At 49.5% G+C, this 21,892-nt stretch overlaps 1 protein-coding gene across 2 annotated transcripts in view; it reads left to right on the top strand.

Moving 5' to 3' along the window:
- tmem132e (transmembrane protein 132E) overlaps positions 1-21,892 on the top strand; it is a 269,977-nt gene that overhangs the window by 179,108 nt on the left and 68,977 nt on the right. Inside the window, exons 1-2 of one of the 2 annotated variants that reach the window (XM_076031959.1) lie at positions 8,082-8,691; positions 9,159-10,194. In XM_076031959.1, coding sequence (XP_075888074.1) covers positions 8,613-8,691; positions 9,159-10,194 — 1,115 coding nt within the window. In that variant the 5' untranslated portion in view covers positions 8,082-8,612. Of the gene's footprint in view, positions 1-8,081; positions 8,692-9,158; positions 10,195-21,892 lie in introns of those variants that run through there. The other variant, XM_076031960.1, reaches the window with a different exon arrangement.

Raw genomic sequence — 21,892 nt, 5'->3', positions numbered from 1 at the left:
TCCATTTTTTGAGCCTCTGATGCAGCCAAACCCTTTGAAACACAAAAAATAATCTGGCAAATATCTGTTTTGGGATTGAATTGGGATTGAGTAAAATTTGAAGGGTGTCACCGCTGTCTGCCTTCTAAGGTGTCCATACTGCAAAATATAGCGAAAGAAGACACAGGTGTCGCCAGCGCAAAAGTTGATGCAGCAAACAACGGCCAAGATTGAAACGCCGTCGGCTGAAGTTTCTCACCGTGGCTCCATTGATCTGTAAACCTCAAAGCGGCTGCATGTTCATTGTCACCTGTGCAGCTTTGTGGCGCTTTGAATTGGGGATATTTTCCATCGATTGTTTCTGCACAGCGTGCAAGAGCGGCGTTGATTTGTCTTTCAACGGTTCCCTCTTAACGCCGCCACGTAGCCGAAAACCCATCAATTATTGAATCCATGCTAATTGGTGCGCTTGACTGAAAGCCTCCGACCGCACGCCACAATGTTTTGAAAAACAAAGGAAAAAAAAAACAGTGTTCAGTCAGACAGTTCAGATCTTTACTTTAATAGTCGTCGTATCGATTTTAACAGCCTGACGCTTGGCATCAAAGAGACGACGTGGGACGAAAGCGAAACACAAAAAGAAGAAAACAAACCCAAAGCGGATGCTTTTGTATTCCTTCAAAGGCTCTCCCGGCAAGATTATTGTCTTTTATGCCGCCGCTCGTTTCTAATTGGTCGGTAAATATTTGATATCAAACAATCGCACGCGTCTGCGCCGCTCGTTAGCAAGAGTGACGCGACGAAACGTAGCTCTTTAGCGCGCCTGTAGTCAGAGCCCCGTTGCGCTGATCCTCCAACCAACCAAGGGAAGGTTTTTTTTTTTTTTTTACTTTTCTGCCAGATGAAAGCGAACGATAGCATAAATTATGGATCTTTTTTTTTTATGAGTGCATATAAAGGATCAATGATGAAGACGTCCTCGCTGATAGCATCGGGCCGGCTATATATTCTTCCCTTTTAATCTGCAAATTATGGCTCATTAAAGCGCCGCTGTAAATCTAATGTGGGAAAGGCGCCGCTCTTATCTCACAAAGTGAGACTCTGGCAGCGGGAAAACAAAAAAAAGATTGAAGAAAAGTCCCAATAATGAATTAATTAATCAATTATGATGTCATTCAACCCTCAACTTTAGATGCCTTTGTCTCGTCGGCCTCTGAAAAGCTATTGATTGAAATCTGAGGGCATAGATTTTTATTTTTTTTGAAGCGTCTATAAAATCCCAGAGGGCTCCGCTCACAGGAAGTTGGCAGAACACGTGTTGGATCATTAACCCGTCGCCGCCTTCTGTTATCCCTCTTGTATCAGACATCAGAGAGCGGCCGAGGCTCAGCGAGCCCGAAGGGCTTTACTGAACTTCCTGGTTCAGAGGACTCCCATTCTACATAACGCACTTGATATGTGCTGTGTGTGTGTGTGTGTGTGTGTGTGTGTGTGTGTGTGTGTGTGTGGCGCACATGCAGTCTAGTGTGAAGACACGTCTCTGAGTGAGCAACCGAAAGATTGAGTGAAAAGTCCCACATTTGAGCAGATGAGAATCATTCTTTCATGATTGATGGCAACATTTTCTTAAAGGAACAGGTGTCAAGAAATCAGGAAGATTTTTTTTTCGGAGGGGTTTTTGCTTTTTGACTCATGCAAGTAACTGCCAGTCATGAAAGAAGGAAAAAAATCTTTTGACATATTTGATATAATTTGACAACACAACTGAAAGACTTTGATTAAAAAAAAAGAGCTTCTTTGGTTTAAATATGCTTGGTGAGCAAAACAGAGTCTGCAAGCAGTTCCTGTTCATATATATTTAAAAGATTAGAGGTGTCAAATAATTTAGGTTTTTCAGGTTTGTGTTTTTTCATTTAGCAGGAGCTGTGGATTCTTATCAGAAGTGAATACCTCACTGCCTTGTCTCCACAAAGCGATTTTAATTTTTTTTTAATTATTTTTTTTTATCATCACAATTTGCCGTTTCCATAAATTTCCTGATGCAATATTCACTTCATGAGCTCTTTGGCGCTAAATCCTATCATGCCAAATAACCCGAGACATTGCCATGTGTTTATTTACCGTTTGATGGGACAATGTTGAAATCATTTGACCACATAAAAGACGGTGAAGTGGTCTCCGATGTTCTGCGCTGCAAAAAAAAAACGATAAGTCAGGGTTTATTTTTCTGGAGAAGCATCCAGGGAGATGCGCTTCAGTGGAAACGTCAAGTCTTTCGGCTTCGCTAGATTCTCAACGCGGAGGGTGGGCGTTTTCACGAGGCGGCACCCCGCCGAGCCAGACGGCGCACAGGCCGCACGCTGACCTTTCCGTCTGTCTTCCTGCCTCATTGCCCGTTTCAGGCGCTACGTGCGATTAGCGCGGCGCAGATGCAAGAGAGAAGCGTTAAGGGGCGAGGAGACCACAAGAGTGACGGCCTCACGCTATTTTACTCCCTCGGATCCGAGTTCCAGTTTTTGGGTCTAATTTGCTCATTTACATGCACACACACACGTGGCATAATGAAAGCCAAAGCCTTTTTTTTTCTTTTTTCGTGCGCACGACGAGAAGGTGCGCCAGGTCTGGCTGCGATGAAAGGGGACGTTCCTCGGAGAAAGCGGGCACAAAAATAGGACTCTGGCAGCGTTTCAAGTGCTAATACGGCTCCGGTCCCCAGGCTAGCGCGCCTTTTCTCATCAGCACTTTGCGTCGCAGCCGCGGCTAATTGAATGGTAATGAGAGGTGGTTTGGATTGGGGACTCTTTCTTTGCATTTTTCAGCAAATGTGGGGGGAAATTCTGAATACAGAAATTAAGCGCAGCGAGCGTGTTTGCCGAGCCTTAGCTCCCGCCGCGGCGTCAGTGGGCGGCGAGCGCTTTTTTTAAAAGGTGTTATTTCAGCCGCGGCTGCCGCACTCGGGCCGGCAGAGGAGTTAAAGAGGCCGACGGAGTGAAGGAGCCGGGTCGAGATCGATGAGGAAGCCGTTGGCGGCGGACCATTAGCGATGCGGTGAGCGCCCCCCCCTCAAATCCTCTCAACAATTTACCCTGACCTTTTACTTGAAGACACATTTGCGCGCTCCTCTTCAAATGTCTGCCCTCGTCATGACGTCCTATCAGCGGGCCGCCACAGCGAGAGCCCAACAGATTGCAGTGCGTTTCATTGAACTACGTGTTTTTATCTCTTTTTTCACTTTTCTTTTGCCACCGGAGTCATGTGAATGACGCAGAGACGGGAGAAGTGCCACAGGTGGCTTGCGGCGGCGTGATAGAGGCGCCTTCAGGCTGAACGGCCGTGCGGCTGCACCTCCATCATCTGGACTCTCTCACCCCACCTGTCTCCTCCCACTGAGGCTGCTCAGGCCTGCGGGGTCAAAAGTGGAGACGTTCTTGGCGCATACTTCCACTTTACTGCTGTCAGAGCTTATGTAAGCCCTGCAGTCACTGAATTGAAATCAACCGAGACTTTATTGACTTTTGTTCAAAATCCCTCAAAAAAAAACTTAATAAATAAAAAAAAAACACCTTGCGTCACACAACCTGGTTTTGCGGCTTTTGCAGTTTTTATGAAAAGGCCTAGAAGTAAAAATGAAAATGTAATTATTATTATTATTATTATTATTATTATTATTATTATTATTATTATATGAAGAAGAAGCATAAATATATAAACCTCTCTGTGTCATGTAAACTACTTAAACCCATCTTGAAAATCCGCCATCCAAAAAGCCAACAGCCGAGCCGCCTTGCTTCAGGTGAGACTGTAGAACCTCCGGGAGTCACACTTGTGTGGTCAGAAAGGTTGCGAATCTGGTGGTTAGAAAATGTCTGCGTTGTTTCAACGCTGGCCGACTCCTGATGTTTGTGTGCCAGTTCGCGTTCAGAACCGCTGTGCTGTGACTCAGTCAGTCAGTCAGTCAGGAAGAGCTTGCTATAAGATCCACATCAGAATTCCAGTTCCAAAACACACAGAGACCACAAACAAGCCTCTGGTGAGTGGGCCGATGATTAAACGCACCTCTGAATCACTACTAGTTGCTGGTGGCTGGAATAATTAGCTCTTTTTTTTTTCCTTGTCGACTGACTTTAGCAGCAGAACGGCAGCAGTTCAACCTCAAAGTGCCTCGCTGCTTTTTATTAAGTGACACTAGACCAAAAAAAAAAAAGTAATCCGCTGAATACAAAGTGCTCTCTCTTAGACGAGACACTTACTCATTCTGTGCTTCACACACACACACACACACACACACACACACACACACACATGGAGCAGATGTTTCACATAATGGGAGCACAACAGGAAGAGAATTCAATTCAATTTGGCCCGAGGTGTAATAGGACATCAAGTGGAAGAGGAAAGGCGATAGGGTTTCACACTGGAGGCCCATCTGTGTGTGTGTGTGTGTGTGTCTCTCTCTCTCTCTCCCTCTCGCCCTCTCTCCCTCTCTCTCTCTCTCTCACACACACACACACACACACACACACACACACACACACACACACACAGTCGTCCTTTCAAACGCACCTAAGCTGGAAGTGTGGTTCTGCTGAGAGGAGACCAGGGCGCGATGCATCATGGGACGTAATTGTCCTCCCCACTGACACACCACCAAGGGTCGGGGTGGAGATTTATTTATTTATTTTTCCAATGACACATGCTATGTGTGTGTCTGTGTTGTCTGTATGTGTGTGTGTGTGTGTGTGTGTGTCGCCTTGCACGGCTTCATCCCATTTAAAAGGGAGGATTAAGGGGAGTCCAGGGCAGCGGTCATGCGACCTTTGGCCGCTACATTAGAGATGACAGTCAGGTGGCATGATCCCACTCCAGCGGCCACTAATCACAGGTAGTGGCGGCGCCATCAGGGGATCAGTGGAATTTGCCTGATTGAATCAATATGATTTAAGGTCGGTGCCGTATGTTTGGATTTGACCCTGGATTAAATCTGCATTCAAATAAAAAAAGTCATTTCATTTGTTGTCTTGGACATTTTGGGATTATTTGTGTGCATTTCTGAAGTGCACTTGTCGGCGAAAGAAACTATCTACATAGTATCTAGCAGTCGTCGCTGTTTCCAGACGCATCATGAGAGTTGTGCTTTGTGGTCAGTATGACATTCAAGCGCTGACGTTGGCCGAGTGGTTCAAAGGAAATTAAAAGTGGAACTATTTATTCAAGATGTTCACTAACGAGATGGTATTTACATCTTGATGTTCGTGAACTTGATGCCAGCACGTGTGTGAAGTTTAGTAGTTAGTTAGACCAGTGTAACTAACTTTTAAGTCTTTTTTTATGCTAGTCAACTTCTTCTGCACTTTTTCTTTTCTTTGATGCACTTTCATCATCCAACATTAGTTTTTGATTTGACAGAAACACACCAACGTGTCCGCAGTCACGTCAGCACTCAGAACATATCTATATATTTACATACATTCCTCTGCTAATAGGAATGTTCTGATGAAAATCCCTGAGCATTAAATATGAATAGACATAAGCAATCTCTGCTCGGAGGCTTCATATCTTTCGATCAGTAAACACGTAATGTAACATTTTTGTATCTGACATGATTAGAAAAAATAAAAGTCTGAAAAACACTGCGGCGGCTGGTTTCGCAGAGAGCGAGTGCTGAATCTTTCATGACCCTCTTTCGACGTTCCGCCCGTGTCAACGTGTGTCGGCTCTTTACGGGGATGTTTTACCAGCCCGGCTTACGATGCACCTCGCCACGTCCCGCCTCGTTCTGGTCGCGGGTGTTTACTCACTGGAGCCACTAATGAGGTCCTTGAGGTTCCGCCATTTCCCAGAGTTCCCTGCTGCTGCACCACATCCTCCCAGCGTCTCGTCCAACAGATGCAGGGCACAAAGAAGCTCACTTGCCCAAATTACTGTTTAGGCTGAAGCGCAGCGGGCTGGGAAGAGTTGGGCCTGCTCAGGCAGCTGCTTCGCTCAAGGACGGTGCTTTTCAAAATCGGTAAACGTTTTCTTTTTGTGAAAGTTTCAGCATGAAGCCGAGCTTTGCCTGGACTCTGGCCAACAGTGCTTTGTAATTCACCGCAGACGCGCCAGGAAGGTTGGCGGTCGTCTTTGTCAGGGTCGACCATGACGTTGTCATCAGTTAGGCTGAAGCAGAGCAATGTTTTGAGAGGTGAGAAGGTGCCACAAGTCAAACGGAGATGACAATAACAACAATCACTTCCTGTCGAGCCCCACAGCTCATTTCCCAGTGCTGGTTCCTAAAAATGTTTTACTCAGGAGCTTTGCGCTGTGGCTTTGGGGGTTCGAGTAGCCTTCTGGGTACTCGGATGACGCCCCATGAGCCGCCTGGAGAGGACGTTGCCATGTTCACAATTGAGTTTGTGATCTGTTGGCCAGAATTCGATCCCTCTGTGAAACCCCAGAGGGGTGACGTGGATCAGCAGGCCTCCCTCCAACAGACATTTTGGTCAGATTTCAAATCTTTGCAAAGTTGCCCTTTAACGCGCTGGTGTCTGTGATGATGTTGTGTGTGTGTGTGTGTGTGTGTGTGTGTGTGTGTGTGTGTGTGTGTGTGTGTGTGTGATGTTGCCTCAGCTGCCACAGGGAGGAACAGCAGGTGCAAAAACAAGATCCGGTTTATGTTCAAATTAAAGTTTCGAATCGGAAACCTTCAGTCCCTGAAAGACCGACCAGCGCCTCAGTCCCTCTCAGTCCTTCTCCTTCTCCTTGGAGTTTTTAACACTTCTGTTCATTCCAACAAAAAAAAATTCCACATCTTGTTTTATCTCATAATCTTGCACAAATTCTTTCACGGCGCTCAACAAACACACCTGGCAGGAGCTGCTGCTGCTGCTGCTGCCGCCGTCGCCGGAGCCTGTAGTTGGGCGTGAACTCGTCATTGCTGGAGTTCCTGGAAGCTTCTCTGCGGCCGCGGCTGCTCATTTGTGAGTGTGGAATGTTTTGTCCTCTCCTGCTGCCTGCAGATCCGTCTTCAGTGGCCCCCGCTGTTTGCTTTTCAGTTTACGGGGGCCCACACACACACACAGAGTCAGAGACGACACAAGTGCGTGCTCACACACATACAGATACGCACACACACACACACACACACACACACACACACACACACACACACAATCCCTCCTCCCGCTAGCCTTTCTTTTATTATGGGAATTCCAGGCGCATGTGAGTGAAGCAGGGAGGCCGTCCAGAGGCCCATCCCCCTCCCAACCCCTCCCTTCCCCCTCCCCTCCCTGCTCCTCTCAGCCTGGTGTCCCCTCTTTCTCAGGGAATTCTCATGGGGGCCGAGGCAGACGAGGAGGAGGGAAAGGAAGAGGAGGAGGAGAAGAAGGGAAGGAGAGCTCGGCTAATTCATCAATAATCTTTACCTAATCCCTTCCCGCTCCCCCTCTGCAGACTCTCCACTTACTTACTCTCTCTGCCTGCAGGCATTCCAGCAATACATTCACCCCCTACCACACACACACACACACACACACACACACACACACACACACACACACACACACACAGGCACATCCAGCTCCAGCACTCTCTCACACACACACACACACACACACACACACACACACACACACACACACACACACAGGAACATCCAGCTCCGACACGCTCACACACACACACAAACACACAAAGATTCTGTCTTAACACGTCTAAAGGGAAAAGATGAATCAGGCTGAAGAGTGTTTTTTTTTTTTCCTTCTTTCACCTCCGTGTGTGTTCTGCTTTTTGGCTGTGTGTGAGTGTGTAGTGTAAGTCGAGTCCTCCATTGATCTGAGGCGAGGGGTGGGGCAGGTGGGGGGGGGGGGGATTGCGTGTCTCTTCTCCGGCAGTGATTACGGAGTAGAAGACGAGGTGTGGCAAAATGAAAAAATAAAAAACTGGGTGGCGTCTAGAGGCTTTTGTCTGTAGTTCCTGTTGAGCCCGGCAGCCGGGGGGGTGGGAGGTGGGGGTTGGAGGTGGGGGTGGGGATGGCTGTTGGGAGGCTCCGCCTGTCTGTCAGTGTGAGTGTGTCTCTCGCAGCCAGCCAGCCTCAGTCTGGGACCGCTGCTGCTGCTGCTGCTGCTGCTGCTGTTGCTGCTGCTGCTGCTGCTGCTGCTGCTGCTGCGTGTGTGGTGGGTTGGACGCCGCTCGCAGAGGACCTGGACCTGGAGCAAGAACAGGAGGAGGAACCGGAGCGGAGCAGTGGAGCCCAGAGAGAGAGAGAGAGAGAGAGAGAGAGAGAGAGAGAGAGAGAGAGAGAGAGAGGCAGAGAGAGAGGACCTCGAGTTGGAACTACTTTTCTATTTTTCTCCTCCACCTCCCTGGTTTTCGTTGTTCTGTTTTTTTGGGGGAGTTTTTTTTATTTTATTTTTTTTATCCTTAACCAACCTCATTTATTCTTCCACTTGCTGGGGTTTTTCAGAGAGGAACCCCCGCCCCCCTCCAACACCACCACCAACATAAAGAAGAAAAAGTTCTGCGAGTTGCGCTCCACAGCTTTTTGAAAAGCCTCGCTTCCAAAATAAAGATCCTCTTGATTTTTTTTTTTCTTGATTTTTTTTTTCTTACGGAGGGATTTAAAGGATGCAATTTCAACGATAAACTCGGCTTGGAATATGGGACTTTTAATCTCTGGTTTGGACCACGGGGACAGGCAAATATGTTTTTGTGCTCGGCTCTGGGTAATTTTCATAAGTATGTCACATTTATTCTATTTGTTCTGTGATGGTTTTGCCCTACTTTGCATTATTTATTTTATTCCCCCTCGCCGCCGCTGGAGTAACTTTGCGTTTGTTGCGTTGTTGGTTTGTTGTTTTGTTTTGTCTGGATGAAGTGGCTGCAACACACTGACGGCTGGATGTAAACACACGAGCTTGTCGCTGGGTTTTGGTCCCGGTGCGTCTCGCTCGGCGGCCGCGGCTGCTCCGGATGCTGCCGGCCGATCGACCGGCAGTCATGTGATTAGCGCGTGCTGACCTTCCAGTCCTTTTCTTCTCCACGCCTGACTGACACAATGAACCGAGCCGACCTTTGTGACTTATTGCGCCTTGTTGATGGGGGGTGGGGGGGCTCTCTTTTTATTTACCTCTCCGTTTTCTGTTTGACAAGACGGGCCACAGCTGGATTTAACCGTTCCCCTCTGTTTTGTTTTGTCTCTGCAGCTCTGGCAGCTAAAACCTCTCCGACCAGCTCGGACGCCCTCCTCAGCTCCTCGGCGATGACGGCCAGCCCCTCGCCGCCCAGCGTCTACCTCCCCGCCAACTTCAAAATGTCCAACGCGCAGCTGGCCTTCTTCCTGCGGGAGGCGCAGAGCACGGGACAAACGCTTGGCGGCGGCAGGACCGTCGGTGGTGGCGCCCCCGGCGGCGGTGGCACCGGCGGCGGCGCCCCCGGTGGCGGTGCTCCTGCCGGGCACCCGCTGCAGCGCTCGGAGAGTTTTGTGGTTTTCCAAACAAAGGACCTACCAGCCATCAACATCAGCTTCGGCTCCTTCTCGAGGGACCAGGTCCTGTCCAAGGAGCTGCTGCAGCCCACCAGTCCGCTGGACGTTCCGGGTCAGCTGACCGTCAACTGGAAGGTGCGGGCCTTCATCGTCCAGACCCGGGTCTTCTCCAACAGCCCCGCCGTGCAGGTCTTCTTCTACATCGCCGGCCGCGACTGGGACGACTTCAAGGCTCAGGACCGGCTGCCGTGCGTCCGCCTGCACGCCTTCCGGGACGTGCGGGAGATCAAGACGTCGTGCCGCTTGAAGGGCAGCCTGGCGCAGTGCCTGGCCCAGCTGGAGCTGCCGCCGTCCTGGTTCAACGTCAACGTGGCGCCGCTGGGACGCAGGAAAGGCTCCGGCGGCGGCGGCGGCGGTGGCGGTGGCGGTGGCGGCGGAGACGGGCTGCTGGACGGGCTGAGCAGCGAGACGCTGCAGGCCGAGCTTTACTACACACTGCACGGGCCCAGCGCGGACGGTGAGTGCAGCGAGGGTCGCGGCGGCGGGTCCAGGGGCGAGCCTCCGTCACAGCACCCCCTGCTGCGCATCGGCAGCATCAGCCTGTACCAGGCCAACCAGGAGCAGCTGCTGGTGGACAAGCAGCTGGACAAGAACATGTTCCTCCGGCTGCCCGAGAAGCCCCTCAAACCCGGGGAGACCCTGAAGATCTCCGTCTACCTGATGCCCAACTCCACCGTCGAGCAGTTCACCCTCAAGTAAGTCCCGCGTCAAGCACACACACACACACACACGCACGCACGCACGCGTGCGCGACCGTTCGCTCCAAGGCCTCCGAGGTTCCTGCTGTTTTTTCCACCTGAATGTCACATTTAATGACCTTCTTTAAATCTGGGCGTTATAGTTTCTTGGCGGGGGGGGGGGAGAGAAAAAACACGATCGAGCTGTTTACATCTGCAGCCAAGGCTCATTTCACCACCCGGCATGAACACGAGAATTATGGATGAATGGATTTGCCTTGAATGTCTCGCTGCCTGATCGTCGCTCGTCATAATTGCCGGTTTGTAATTTGTCCGAGGTTGAACGGAAAGAAGGCAGGGGAAGTGCAGCACAATTACGAGGAACCCGCCTTCAGATTAGTAAACGGCGTGTTTGTTGTTCGTGCTGTTTGACGGTAGTCAAGGCCAATGTCGCACAAATCCCCAGCCTTTTTTTGGTGTTCCTGGATATTTGGCAGCGCCTCCGTCACACGGATGTGTGAGCAGGCTACAGTCAGATTTCTAAATTCTGAAATCCTCCCTCCACGAGGAGAGGACAGGGTTAAAGTGCGGAGGGAGTTTTTTTGTTGTTGTTGTCGTTTTTTTTTCCCTCTCTTTGCAAAGTGGCGACTGGTCACACGCTGAGGTTTTCCTCTTTATCGCTCACCCCGGGACGGTGTGGTAATTTGCCTCGAACCGCTGCACAAAGCAGTTTTGTGGCCTTTTTCTTGCGGATCACATTTTCCCATTTTTAACACGTGTCGTAGATGTTTATCTGGCGGCGGTGCCCACAGCCGACGCATCATACTGTTTATAGCTGGTGCTCTCCGGAAAATATTCACTCCGTGTGTAATGAAAGGTGGCAAATCTCTCTGAAGTTTCGGGATGTGTGTGTGGGTGTGATGGGGGGTGGATTGAGAGTTAAGTCACTATTTTAACTTTACATGCACAAATTATTGTAACATTTGCACTTTCATGATGCTAACGTTGACTTTAAATGTGCAAATCTGTTGCCAAACCATTAAAATAACAGCGTCGTGTTTAGCATGGAAATGAGCCAGGCGGTGGACAATGTCCTTCGCTTTAAAGATCCAATGTGTGAAATTAAGCACCACCCAATGGTCAGAAAGCAGATTGCAGACATTGTTAATGTGAATGGCAGTTTTATGATGCCCCACTTGATCACAATTGACTGATTACAGGGTGAAAAAAAATCATCAAAACTTGAACAGAGACACAGTGGGGAATTTGGCCTGCCTCCGCAGGTGGACCCCCTGCTAATGTGAACATAAAGGCTTGTTAGCTGGATTGTTAGCAAATGACCAAACATACATCTTTATTTTTAGTGAGTTTGTCTTCTTTAAAACGTGCTCGTCCCACTTTTTTATATCCGCATCAAGCTGATAGTTGCAGCTCAATGGATCTTGATGATGACATCTTACACAAAAGCATTTCAATACCATGAACCAGGCACACTGACTAGTTGCATTTGAATTGGCTGCTTGTCTGTGTCTCCTCTATAGTGACAGATAATGCTAGGAGGTCTGCCGGTGAGCAAGAGATCATTATTCCTTTCCTGCACCCTCCTTTCCTTTCCTTGAGGTTTCAGTACCTGCCCTTTCCACACGCCGGAATCACTCTCTCCACCTTCCAAATGTTCCGCAACATGATCATTAGCCAAAGGCCAACCGAGTCCAGTCCGTCGGTCCTGAACTGAAATCAGACCCCTTTCTGCAGACAAAACCTCCAGTTTAGCGGAGATGATGAGCTGATGCTCAGCATGAAGCTCCTTTAGAGTTTCTTCTCTTGGGTGGCTTTTATCAGGTCATTTAACTTTGTTCGCTTTAGTAAGAAAAAAAAACTTTGCAGCATCAAAGGAAAACAAACTGAAAGCCAAAACTAAAAGCGGTGTCGCTGTTTTCAGGCCATTTCTTTGAAAAACAAAAATACAAAAACAGAACTATTTTTCCTGGTTCCTTCAGTGCTCATTTTCACACCCTTCCCCTTCCCCCGTTTTCATCCGCACTTTCTCGCTTCATTCTTATGGGCTCTGACATTAGAGCGGTCTCAGAAGGTTCCATATTATTCGCTGAGGAGGAAATCAAATTGTGACTCTGACCCCGCTGCCTGTGGAGGCAGAGCCGAGGGAGCATGAAGCTCGGCGCTCGGCTCTCGGCTCTCGCTCTCCTCCTCGGCTGTCAGCGCAGCAGAAAAGGCTCGGTGAATAAACGCTTACTTGCACTCGACAAAGCCCGAGGAGAGCGAGTTCCCCTCTGCTCGTGGGTGTGAAGGTAGTGCCGGGAAGTAGAGACGCTGCCTGACTAATTCAGGAACAATGATGAAACTCACTGTAAACATGACGACTGCAGCCTGAGCTGAATATTTATCGGGATTAAGATCGAGACAGTTTTGTGGCGCAACGAGTCAGTCAGAATTCCAGCAAAACGTCCCAAAATATTTTATTATTGCATTTGGTATTAAATGTATTGTTTATTATTTTTTTTATGAAATCCAAAATTGAAGCAACTTTTGAAAAAATGAATATATGTTGCACAGCCGCCCGCATCCAGCACTTTGAGTGTAAAGTCAATTTAAAAACATAAAGGTTGCACTGATAAGTTTGGGAGTTGGTGACCCCTCTGGTGGATATATGTAATTGCTTTGAAATTTTTTTTAAAGTAAATTGTGACCCGAGGAATCTGGTTTGTCATTTGCTTCATAAGGGAGTTAAATTATTTCCTACCCGTTTCTCTTCTGACATCAGCGGCTAAAATTCACCATGAATTTAAATAAAGGTTATTGGAAAAATATTTTTTTTTGCAAAAATTAAGACAAAAAAATGCTGCATTCACTCCCTGTTTGTGTTAATTAGTCTGTGACATGACAGTGACCTTTACAAATGCTTCACTCCAGGGAAGAAAACTAGTTGAGGTGAAGTTTTGATTGACGTTATTAGTCACTTTGTTTTCAGTTCTTTACAGCCGCTGCTTTTGGGAGAATTTTGCTGGCAGATTTAAAAACAATCGATGAAGTGAAGCGGACGTGTTGACTGAATTCGAATTACGAATGAATATCATAATATAGCAGCTCAGAGGGCTGGCGGAAGGCGGCTCTCGTCCATTTCTGCCGCGCCGATGTGATTCCTCATCCTGAGGGCGCTCGCTGAGGCCCGACATGGATTTCTGAACCAACGCTGCGTGTTTACCTCTGTTTGCTGGTACCCACTGACGTGCCGCGGACCTAAAGATATTTCTCTCACACTGTCGGCTCATTCATTTCCAGCTCCCCCGCACCCCTCCCCTCCTTTCTGTAAAATGTATGATCCCGGCGCCCGGCGGGCTCCTCCATGACGGTGAGCCGAGTGATGTAAGCCTTCATCTGGAATCTGGACGTCAACATTGTTTTATTAAATCTCAGTTTAACAGAGTGAGAGAGAGAGAGAGAGAGAGAGAGAGAGAGAGAGAGAGAGAGAGTGGCTATGGGAGTCCGTCAGTCAGCGGTGGTGTGACAAAAGCAGCGGCGCAGCTTTGTAGAACAAGGGGAGGGCTTAGTCACGTCCCCTGCCTCCTGAAACATTTAGCTGACCATGTTAGCATCCGCGCCGCCGCTGCCTCTCCCACGGACCCTCGCAGGGGCGGCTTAAAATAAAACGGAAGGGGGGGGTCTACCACGGGAGAAGAAAGGCCCGACTGCTGCCCGGTTGGTGGGATGTGAACTCGGTAGATGTGGAGGATCCATCCAGCAGGAAGATTAAACATCTTCTCAGATGAATCGCGGCAGCCGATCTCCCTTCGCCTCCACCTTTCCTTACATTTCTTCTCACGTTCGTAACCGCTTTGAAATGTGTCCCGCTTGTGATGGGGGTTGGCAGAGGGCAGAGGCTTCATGCTAGTAGTGGGGGGTGCGGGGGGTGGGACGTGGGACTGTGCCCGTTTTTAAATTAACGCAGAAACGCGATAATAGCGAGGAGTAGCGCTGGAATCTCCTCACATGGATGCTGGATCTCTGGAGATTTTGTTTTGTTTTGTTTCAGATCATCCTCGTAATCACCAGGAAAATTTCAATTGATTTTGCTTTCACAGATAATCTCATACTTAAAGTAATTAGCTGAAGGTTAAGACGGGTAACAGAGTAATAGTGTATAAGCGCTCCCTAAATCGACAACCTTTTAAATCACTGCAATGACTCTTATCTCACACGTCTGTCTGCTGAAGAGCCCATGGAGGGTTTTAGCAAGAGGAGCCAAAGCCTGGATGAACCTTCTGCTTCTGGTACTTTAGGTCAAAGCCATTTGGTTTTCAGTCACGAAGAGGGTCGGAAAAGATTTCAGCCCAGACTCGCGTCTCCAAACTTTTCTCTCCAAAGATTTCAGGGGTCACAGGACAATGTTGGCGAGTGTCGGATGAATCCTGACAAAAATGTTGGTCTTCTACGAAAACGGGCACCAAAACTTGTCGTCAACGTGGCCAAAGCTGTGGCTGTCAAAACAAACAAACCAGAAAACGCTGGGTGTCCTCATGAAGCAGTCGCAGTGCTTCTAAAAAAGCCGGAGAGCAGTCGTGTCATGGTTCATCCCAAAGTCACTGGTGTCATCCACCAACGTGAGTCAGCGCCGACTGCTGCCGCTGCTAATGAAAGCTAATTAATTCCACTCTGCCGCGGGTTCACCTCGCCTTGCCAAAGAGCTCCGGCAGGCAGGAAGCTGGAAAAACTCTCCTGTCTGTTGACTCTGTGGTTCGGGGGGCGGCGTTGTAGGACGTCACGTGTGTGTTTCCTTTGTGTCGCTTTTTGCCAGCACTCGGTACGGCCTTGGGTGCCGCATGCAGTATTCAAACTGCCCCGCCTCCACGTGAAAAGCCCCTGAAGGAGTGGAAGCCGAGGACGGCGACCCACATTCACGAGCCCCCCCCACCCCACCCCCACCCCCCCACCCCCACCCCCCACGAGCCTCTGGCCCCCGCCGGCCAAGCAGTCGCTCGTTGGAAACGTCGAGTAGGAAACATGGAAGCACTTCCCGGTCTTCCCACGTCCTCCTGCTTCTGCTCCCGCCCCCTCACCGCCGTCACGGTCCCGCCTCTTTTCCCAGCGGCCCTTGGCAGGGCCGAGCGTCAGGTCCGTTTTTGTCGTCTGGCTGCCGTCCAGATCGTGCATCTCACTGCAGGTCGATGCGTCTGAGCAACGAATCAACACTTCCCACCTCCCTTTGCTTCCTTGAACTGCGGTCAAGATGCTGGAGGCCAAAGCAGACAGAGGACAGAATGGACCTCAGTCTAACCCTGCCATGTGTTGCCTCTGGAAAAGCAGCAGCAACATCAGGTCGTCTGAGTTCCCCTGCAGGTTGAGCTTGAAATTGTAGGAGCAGAAGTTCACGGAATCGCCGCTTTCTCTTGCGGAAATGTGCGCTTTGCGGGGGCGTTTACAATCTGGAAAATCCACTTTGACTGTTGAGCTGGAGAGACGCATCTCTCCAGCTCAACAGCCCAACGCTGTGCCTTTCCATAGTTTTTCTTCTCTTTCTCACTGCAATGTGTAAGAGGATCGCGGGACCCTTGACCTGCGGGCCAACGGTATCTTTCCGCACTCGGCACTCGCCGCGGTTGAACTTGAATGTATGTTTGTCTTCTTTTAACGACGGTCGTCGCAAGCGGCACAGAATCAGGGCCGACTGCGGGCGCCAAGGCTTCCAATGAAATCGCCCCGTTTGCTTTTCCTCTTTTTTTTTAAAGTCTCAATAAAGCAAAGTCGCCGGCGTCGGCTCTCAATACGGATGCAGGTTTTATTCCCAGCGCTCGACTCACCTCTGACGCCAGAGCGCCTCTTGGAATTATTTTGTTTTCTTTTGTTTTTCTCCACACACAAAGAGTGACCCAAGCACATCCAATTAGGACGGCCGCTTTATCGGACTTCTCTCCGCAATGCAAAGTTCAGCTTATCAGACTCAAAGCTGTAAAAGCCATTACACCAACTGTTCGTTCTATCCTTTCTCCGCCCTATAGCTGGCGGAGTAGGAGGAGGGAGGAGGTGGAGGAGTAGGAGGAGGTGGAGGAGTAGGAGGAGGAGGGGGTGGAGGAGGAGGAGGAGGAGGAAGGGGAGGAGGAGGTGGATGAGTAGGAGGAGGAGGGGGTGGAGGAGGAGAAGAATGAGGAGGCGGCGGCAGCGTTTCATTCGGCGGACGGCATCGCCTTCTCATTAGCGCCACGCAGATTTGCTGCGGCGGTCGCCAGTTGCCGCTTAATTCAGCTCCTTCTGCCATTAAGCCTCCTCCGCCCCGCTGAACCCGCCAGGTCGGCGTCGTTACGCTAACGAACGCCATGTGTGGACAAACACGTCGTGAAATGCCGAGCCCCAGCGAAACTCCTGAAAAAAAAGACAAAATTGGCGTTTAAAAGACGGAAAACAACAAAAGAGGTGGAGTGACAGTTGGCACCTGTTTCCTTCACAGAGCACTCAGTGAAACTGCAGTGATGTTGCTGCTGCTGCTGCTGCTGCTGCTGGCAGCGTTAATTGCATCCGACCTGCTGCTATTAGCATGGCTTTGTATTTGTGTGTGTGTGTGTGTGTGTGTGTGTGTGTGTGTGTGTGTGTGTGTGTGTGTGTGTGTGTGTGTGAAGAAACTAATTTCGCCACTGTGAAGTCACGTGACTCCTCGGAACTGGATGCCACCGTCATCCCTATCAAGACGCGGCCTCCCGCCTTTTGTCGTCTAAATGGCTTTTCAATAATCCCTTTAAATTAATGTCGGGAAATATTGCGCCGCCGCTCGCTTAGCTTCGCTTTGCTTTCGCGTCTTTTTTTTCTTCTGTTTTTTTGTGCCTTAATCTGGATTTAATTTACATGTTTGAGATGAGATCTCTCTCCCTCTTCTGCGGGATTATTTTTTTTTTCGATCAAAGCGGCCCCCAAGGGCCCCTCCCCCCCCCCCTTTAATATATTGTACTGTCATCCTTCTTTTGACACTACTTTGAATAAGGACTTAAGACATATACACACACACATATGCATATATATGTATATATATATATACATGTACATTAAGCAGGTCTCATTACAGTCCTTCATTTTCCCTCCGACTGACAGACGGATAAACTCACAGACGAGTCTTTTTCTCTCTCTCCTCTCTCTCTCTCTCTCTCTCTCTCTCTCCCTCTCTCTGTCTCTCTCTCTCTCTCTCTCTCTCTCTCTCTCTCTTGCTCGCGCTCTCTTGTCGGAAGCGTTTTTGATCCTGCGACTCGCCGGCAGACAAATTGACATAAAGCTCAGAGCTCCATAATCAAACACGCCGTCCTCGCCATTCGCTTCCGGTTCGCGCGGCTTTAACGCCTTATCTCTGCAAATCCACTTTCCTTTTCATCTCCCTATCACCCCATGTGCCTTTTTCTTTTTTTTTTTTTATTTCTTAACACACATCTCGCCCCGGACGGGTTAATGTTCAGTCTGAGCCGTCAGTGGGGGAAAAAAATTCTGTCTCACTGCGCTGTCACTCAAACGGTGAGTGTTCTGTGTCGGTAGAGATGCTGATTAGAGAGGTGTCTACTCCTGCAGTGTGCGTGTGTGCGTTCAACCTGTTTGCACGCTGCTTTACAAGCTAGTCAGCGATGAATTCACACTGCAGTTTGCCAAACGGCCTTACAAAGTGTGCGGGGCCGTTGCCTGTTAGCGGTCGCATTTCGTGCTCGTGCACACAACCCCACACAGGAGCGGTTGACATTGTAACCCCAACGCTCTAAATTTAATTTTCCCATTTAGCCAAACGACGAGGGCCCAATTTGTGAAAGGGCGACAGTTTCTCCGCTGCTGTCTTCACATATCGCTACACCTTGCGCTCCTGTGCCAATTAGCACCTGTGAACAAAGATTCCTTCTGTAAGTCATGATGAACGTGCTTGAGGGAACAGCGCCTTCGACAGATCGCCTCCCACGTTTTGTGCGCACGACTTCTTTCACGTAGCCATCTCTTGATTACAGCCCTGCGACTGGCCACGTCGCAAGTGATTGTTAGTGATGTATTTTGCATCTGCGGCCCCCTCTCAGTAAGTCAGAAGGAAAACACCAGCAGACGTTCTCCTGCTTGCCGTAAATGTTAAAGAGGCGAATAAGAAGAAGCTTAGTTGGCGTGTCAAGTTTTATCGAAAGGCACCTCAGACACCAACGACTGAGTCGAAACATTAACTTTTACACAAAATGCGGCTCTTAGCGCTCAATCAAAAAAAGCCCTTGATTATCAGCAGGGCTGAACTGGAATCGCAGCAAATTAGCCCACACGTCTGCCAGACGCTGATTAAATCCACCGCCGAGTGCCGCGGCTGCGGATGTTTTCTCTAAGTGTGCTCTAATCACTCAGCCAGCGCCAAAAATGTTGGGAAACGTTTTCTGTACTGTACTGCATTGCAGTAAAAATCAGTCTTAAGTCTTCAAGTGCCGTCTGTCTTAATGCAGTCTCCTATATTCACCCACATGCCGCACGTGCACTGTTCCGTCCAGCTCACAACTGGATGCAACACATCCAGAGTAGAAGAACTACAGGAATGTCTCCTTTTGTCTGACTGACAAGAAACAACACAATCATTTCCATGTGTCGTCGATGCAAGCAAACCTTTCGAAACACACACAAAATGTACTATTTGGCAAATGTTTTGGAATTGAGTGAAATTCACAGGCGTGTCTGAAAACGTATTTATACTTCTGTATATATTGGATTCACTGCAAGCTTCCAGCTCCTGGTTGGTCGACATTGGCCGACAAAACGGTGAATCAGATTCAGATTTAGGGTGGTGACGCAAATGGTGAGCGGGTGTGTATCATTAGTCAGCATCCCACCCCTCCAGCCCCCGGCTCTTTCCTTCCTGTCCTGTGAAATTTCTTTCCGCATCTTTTCTTTGCGACGGCAGCTCAGAGATCTTTGCAGAGCCGTTCAGCGGCGGCTCCAGCCAGCGTGAAGGAGTCGCTTTTCAAAGCAGGAAGATGACTTGTTTTCATTTTAATGATGCTCTCCCGCCTTGCTGCCGCACTCTAGTGTTCTGCGCTGCTGTCATTTGCTGCACGTCACAACACACACACACACACACACACACACACACACACACACACACACACACACACATTGTCTTCAGATGAATCTGGCATCTTCAAAATCAGGTTTTTCAGCCTCGCGGTTTTGTCGGACCGTCGTCGGGCTTCTGAGTGGAAACTCTGCAGCCAGTTCGGAGTCGTGCACCCACTTACGCAGCTCGACGGCCGGGCCGGGCCGGGGCAGAGTGAATTATGGGTAAACATGTGGGACACGAGCCCAATCGAAGCGACGGGGTCGATGCACGAGGGCTGGCGACCGTCCAGCGGCGCTCGTCTGATGGTTTCTTTTTCTTTTTTTTTCTGCCTGTCTTCCTTCGGAACAATTAGCCAGAGATGCAGCGTCACCAGTGTTCGGAGCTGCGTCTGCAGCCGATGCACTTTACTCACCACCGCTGTTCAGTCGTGCCGGCGTGCAACCGCGACGCCTCGAAATTCCAAATTCTGACCTCCCAGCAGCGGCAGGCAGGAGCTTCTCAGAGCCTCGTCTGCCGTCCTTTTTCTTTTCTTTTTCAGTTCTTTTTTTAACATGGCCCACTGGTTTCATGACAAAATCACAGACGATGCTGCAGGATTTCCCATGGCGAGCAACCTGCTGCGCTGAGATGCAGCGGCTTCCCGCCTTCCTGAATGCCAGCCATCAGTGAATATCACACACTGGCTTCCACAGCCAACACACACACACACACACACACACACAGTGCTGAACTCATGGCCTGAACTTTTAAGGAAAGAGAAACTCTTGTGCTGAAGAGTTTGAACAGGCGTGTTGAAGGGCGACGCCTGGACTGGAAGTAGTTAAAACTGCAGTAAAGGAGAAAAAAATCATTGCAAACACAGAAAATAGAAAATGCTAACAATTCTGTTTTGGTTTTTATGACGTGTATAATGTGTTGAAACAAGCAGCAGAGTTAGCCAATTTTTTTTTCTATGATAACACAGTGGGAATAACTGCTGCGACCAACTTGAGCGAGCGGAGGCTCTTCTGAAAAAGCTCCGCCCTCTGCGGCCGCATCACCACCTCTCATCAACCCGTGGAGGCGATGAGTGCAGCGCCGCTTTCATCCGGGTGGGCGTGGCCGTTGCAATCAGCCGGAGCGGGTGGCTGCCACTCAAACCTTCGGCTGCCACGATGCCATTAGCGCGTGAATGCTAATGAGTCCTCTGAAGCTCCATTGTCTTCATTAAAAGCTGTCAGCAGCGGCAGCCTCTGTCTCCGCCCCTCAGCCGTACTCCAATCAGACTGTGGCTCCCATGCGCTGACCTCTTCCTCCACCTCCACCTCCTCCTCTTCCTCTTCCTTCTCCTTTGGTGCCAGGATTGTGTCAAAACTCACCAGATTTCTTGTTTCAATTTCCTTAAGATGTGAAATATTTTGCAGAATCAGCCTCTTTTTTTTTTTTTTTTTCTTGTCCACATGCTGATCACGTCCCCACCGAGGTCGGCAGTTCCTTCATTCATTTAGATCTTGCTCTTTCTTTGTGATTACTGCCGACTGACCCGTGACTTCTCAAAGCTGACTGTGGACGTAGAAACATCCTTCAGTGACTGTTTTTTTGTTTGTTTTTTGTTTTTTTTAAAGCTGATTCATTTCCCCCCCCCCCCCAGTTCCTCAATTTTTAATGAACATTGACATAAAGACACCACATCAGGTGAGCGTCACTTTAAACGCTTCCTCTGCTACTTCCTTCACTTCCTGTGTGGACTCTCTGGCTGTCGGGAGGAAGTTGTTTTGTGGCCCTTCCGACCTGATGCTTTATTAAATATACAGCATGACAAAAGCAATTTGTTTCCCCTCCATAGAAGCCCTTTTTCCCCTCCTTCTCTCTCTCCTGTCTTTGCAAACACAGCTCGCCGCCGCCACCGTTGTTTGAGGGGTTAAACGCAGTTCAGCGTTCAGCCTCAGGAGAGCAGAGCGCCGAGGACACGCCTGCAGCAGCATGTAGCGTCGTACCGGCCGCCTCGTCGCGATTATCTGCCGGGTGCATATTGTTCTCTGGCAGCGGTGGCGCGAACCTGCCCCACCTGCGTCTGCTCGCACCGCCACGTGTAGAACCTTCTCTTATCTCTCGCGTGTTTGTTCTTCTCTGAGGCACCGGAGGGGGAGGGGGGTAGCGGGGGCTGTGCTCAGCAGGGTCACTTCCCCACCGCCGCTGGAAGCGTGTTCTCTGCCACAATGAAATTTGGAATCGGCGCTCAGGCGCCTCGCAGCAAACTGGGACGGATTTGTTCCGGACGTTTGTGATGCTCTTCCTCCTCCCTCCCTCCCTCCCCCTACTGTTGCATTTAATGGCTGTTCAGCCCTCACGGCGGCCGCGCTGCCGCCTGCGGGACTTTGTCTTCCTCTGCCATGTGTCAGGTGTCGGGGGGGGGGCGTGTCTCACCATGAGGATGCGCTGAATTGGAGAAAGCTCGTTTAAACGGCCGTGCGGAACACGCTTCTCCTCGACGGCCGATGCCTTCTGCTAGTTTTGCGGTGGCAAGTGTTGTTGATGTAGTTGTCGTAGTTGTGAGGGAGAGAAGTTCTGGTTGCCGTGGAACCTTCTGCTCTGTACAGAAATGATTTGCACTCCACCTGGTTTTTCCTCTTCTTCCTTTCCACCTTGAAAAGCTCCCAGTGGAATCATTTTTGG

The sequence above is a fragment of the Nelusetta ayraudi genome, unplaced genomic scaffold (assembly GCF_046127955.1).
Source record: "Nelusetta ayraudi isolate G7.1 ecotype Tasmania unplaced genomic scaffold, CSIRO-AGI_Nayr_v1 ptg000033l, whole genome shotgun sequence".
Lineage (NCBI taxonomy): Eukaryota > Metazoa > Chordata > Actinopteri > Tetraodontiformes > Monacanthidae > Nelusetta > Nelusetta ayraudi.
Note: the sequence above shows the minus strand (reverse complement) of the source record. Positions and strands in the feature narration are given on the sequence as shown.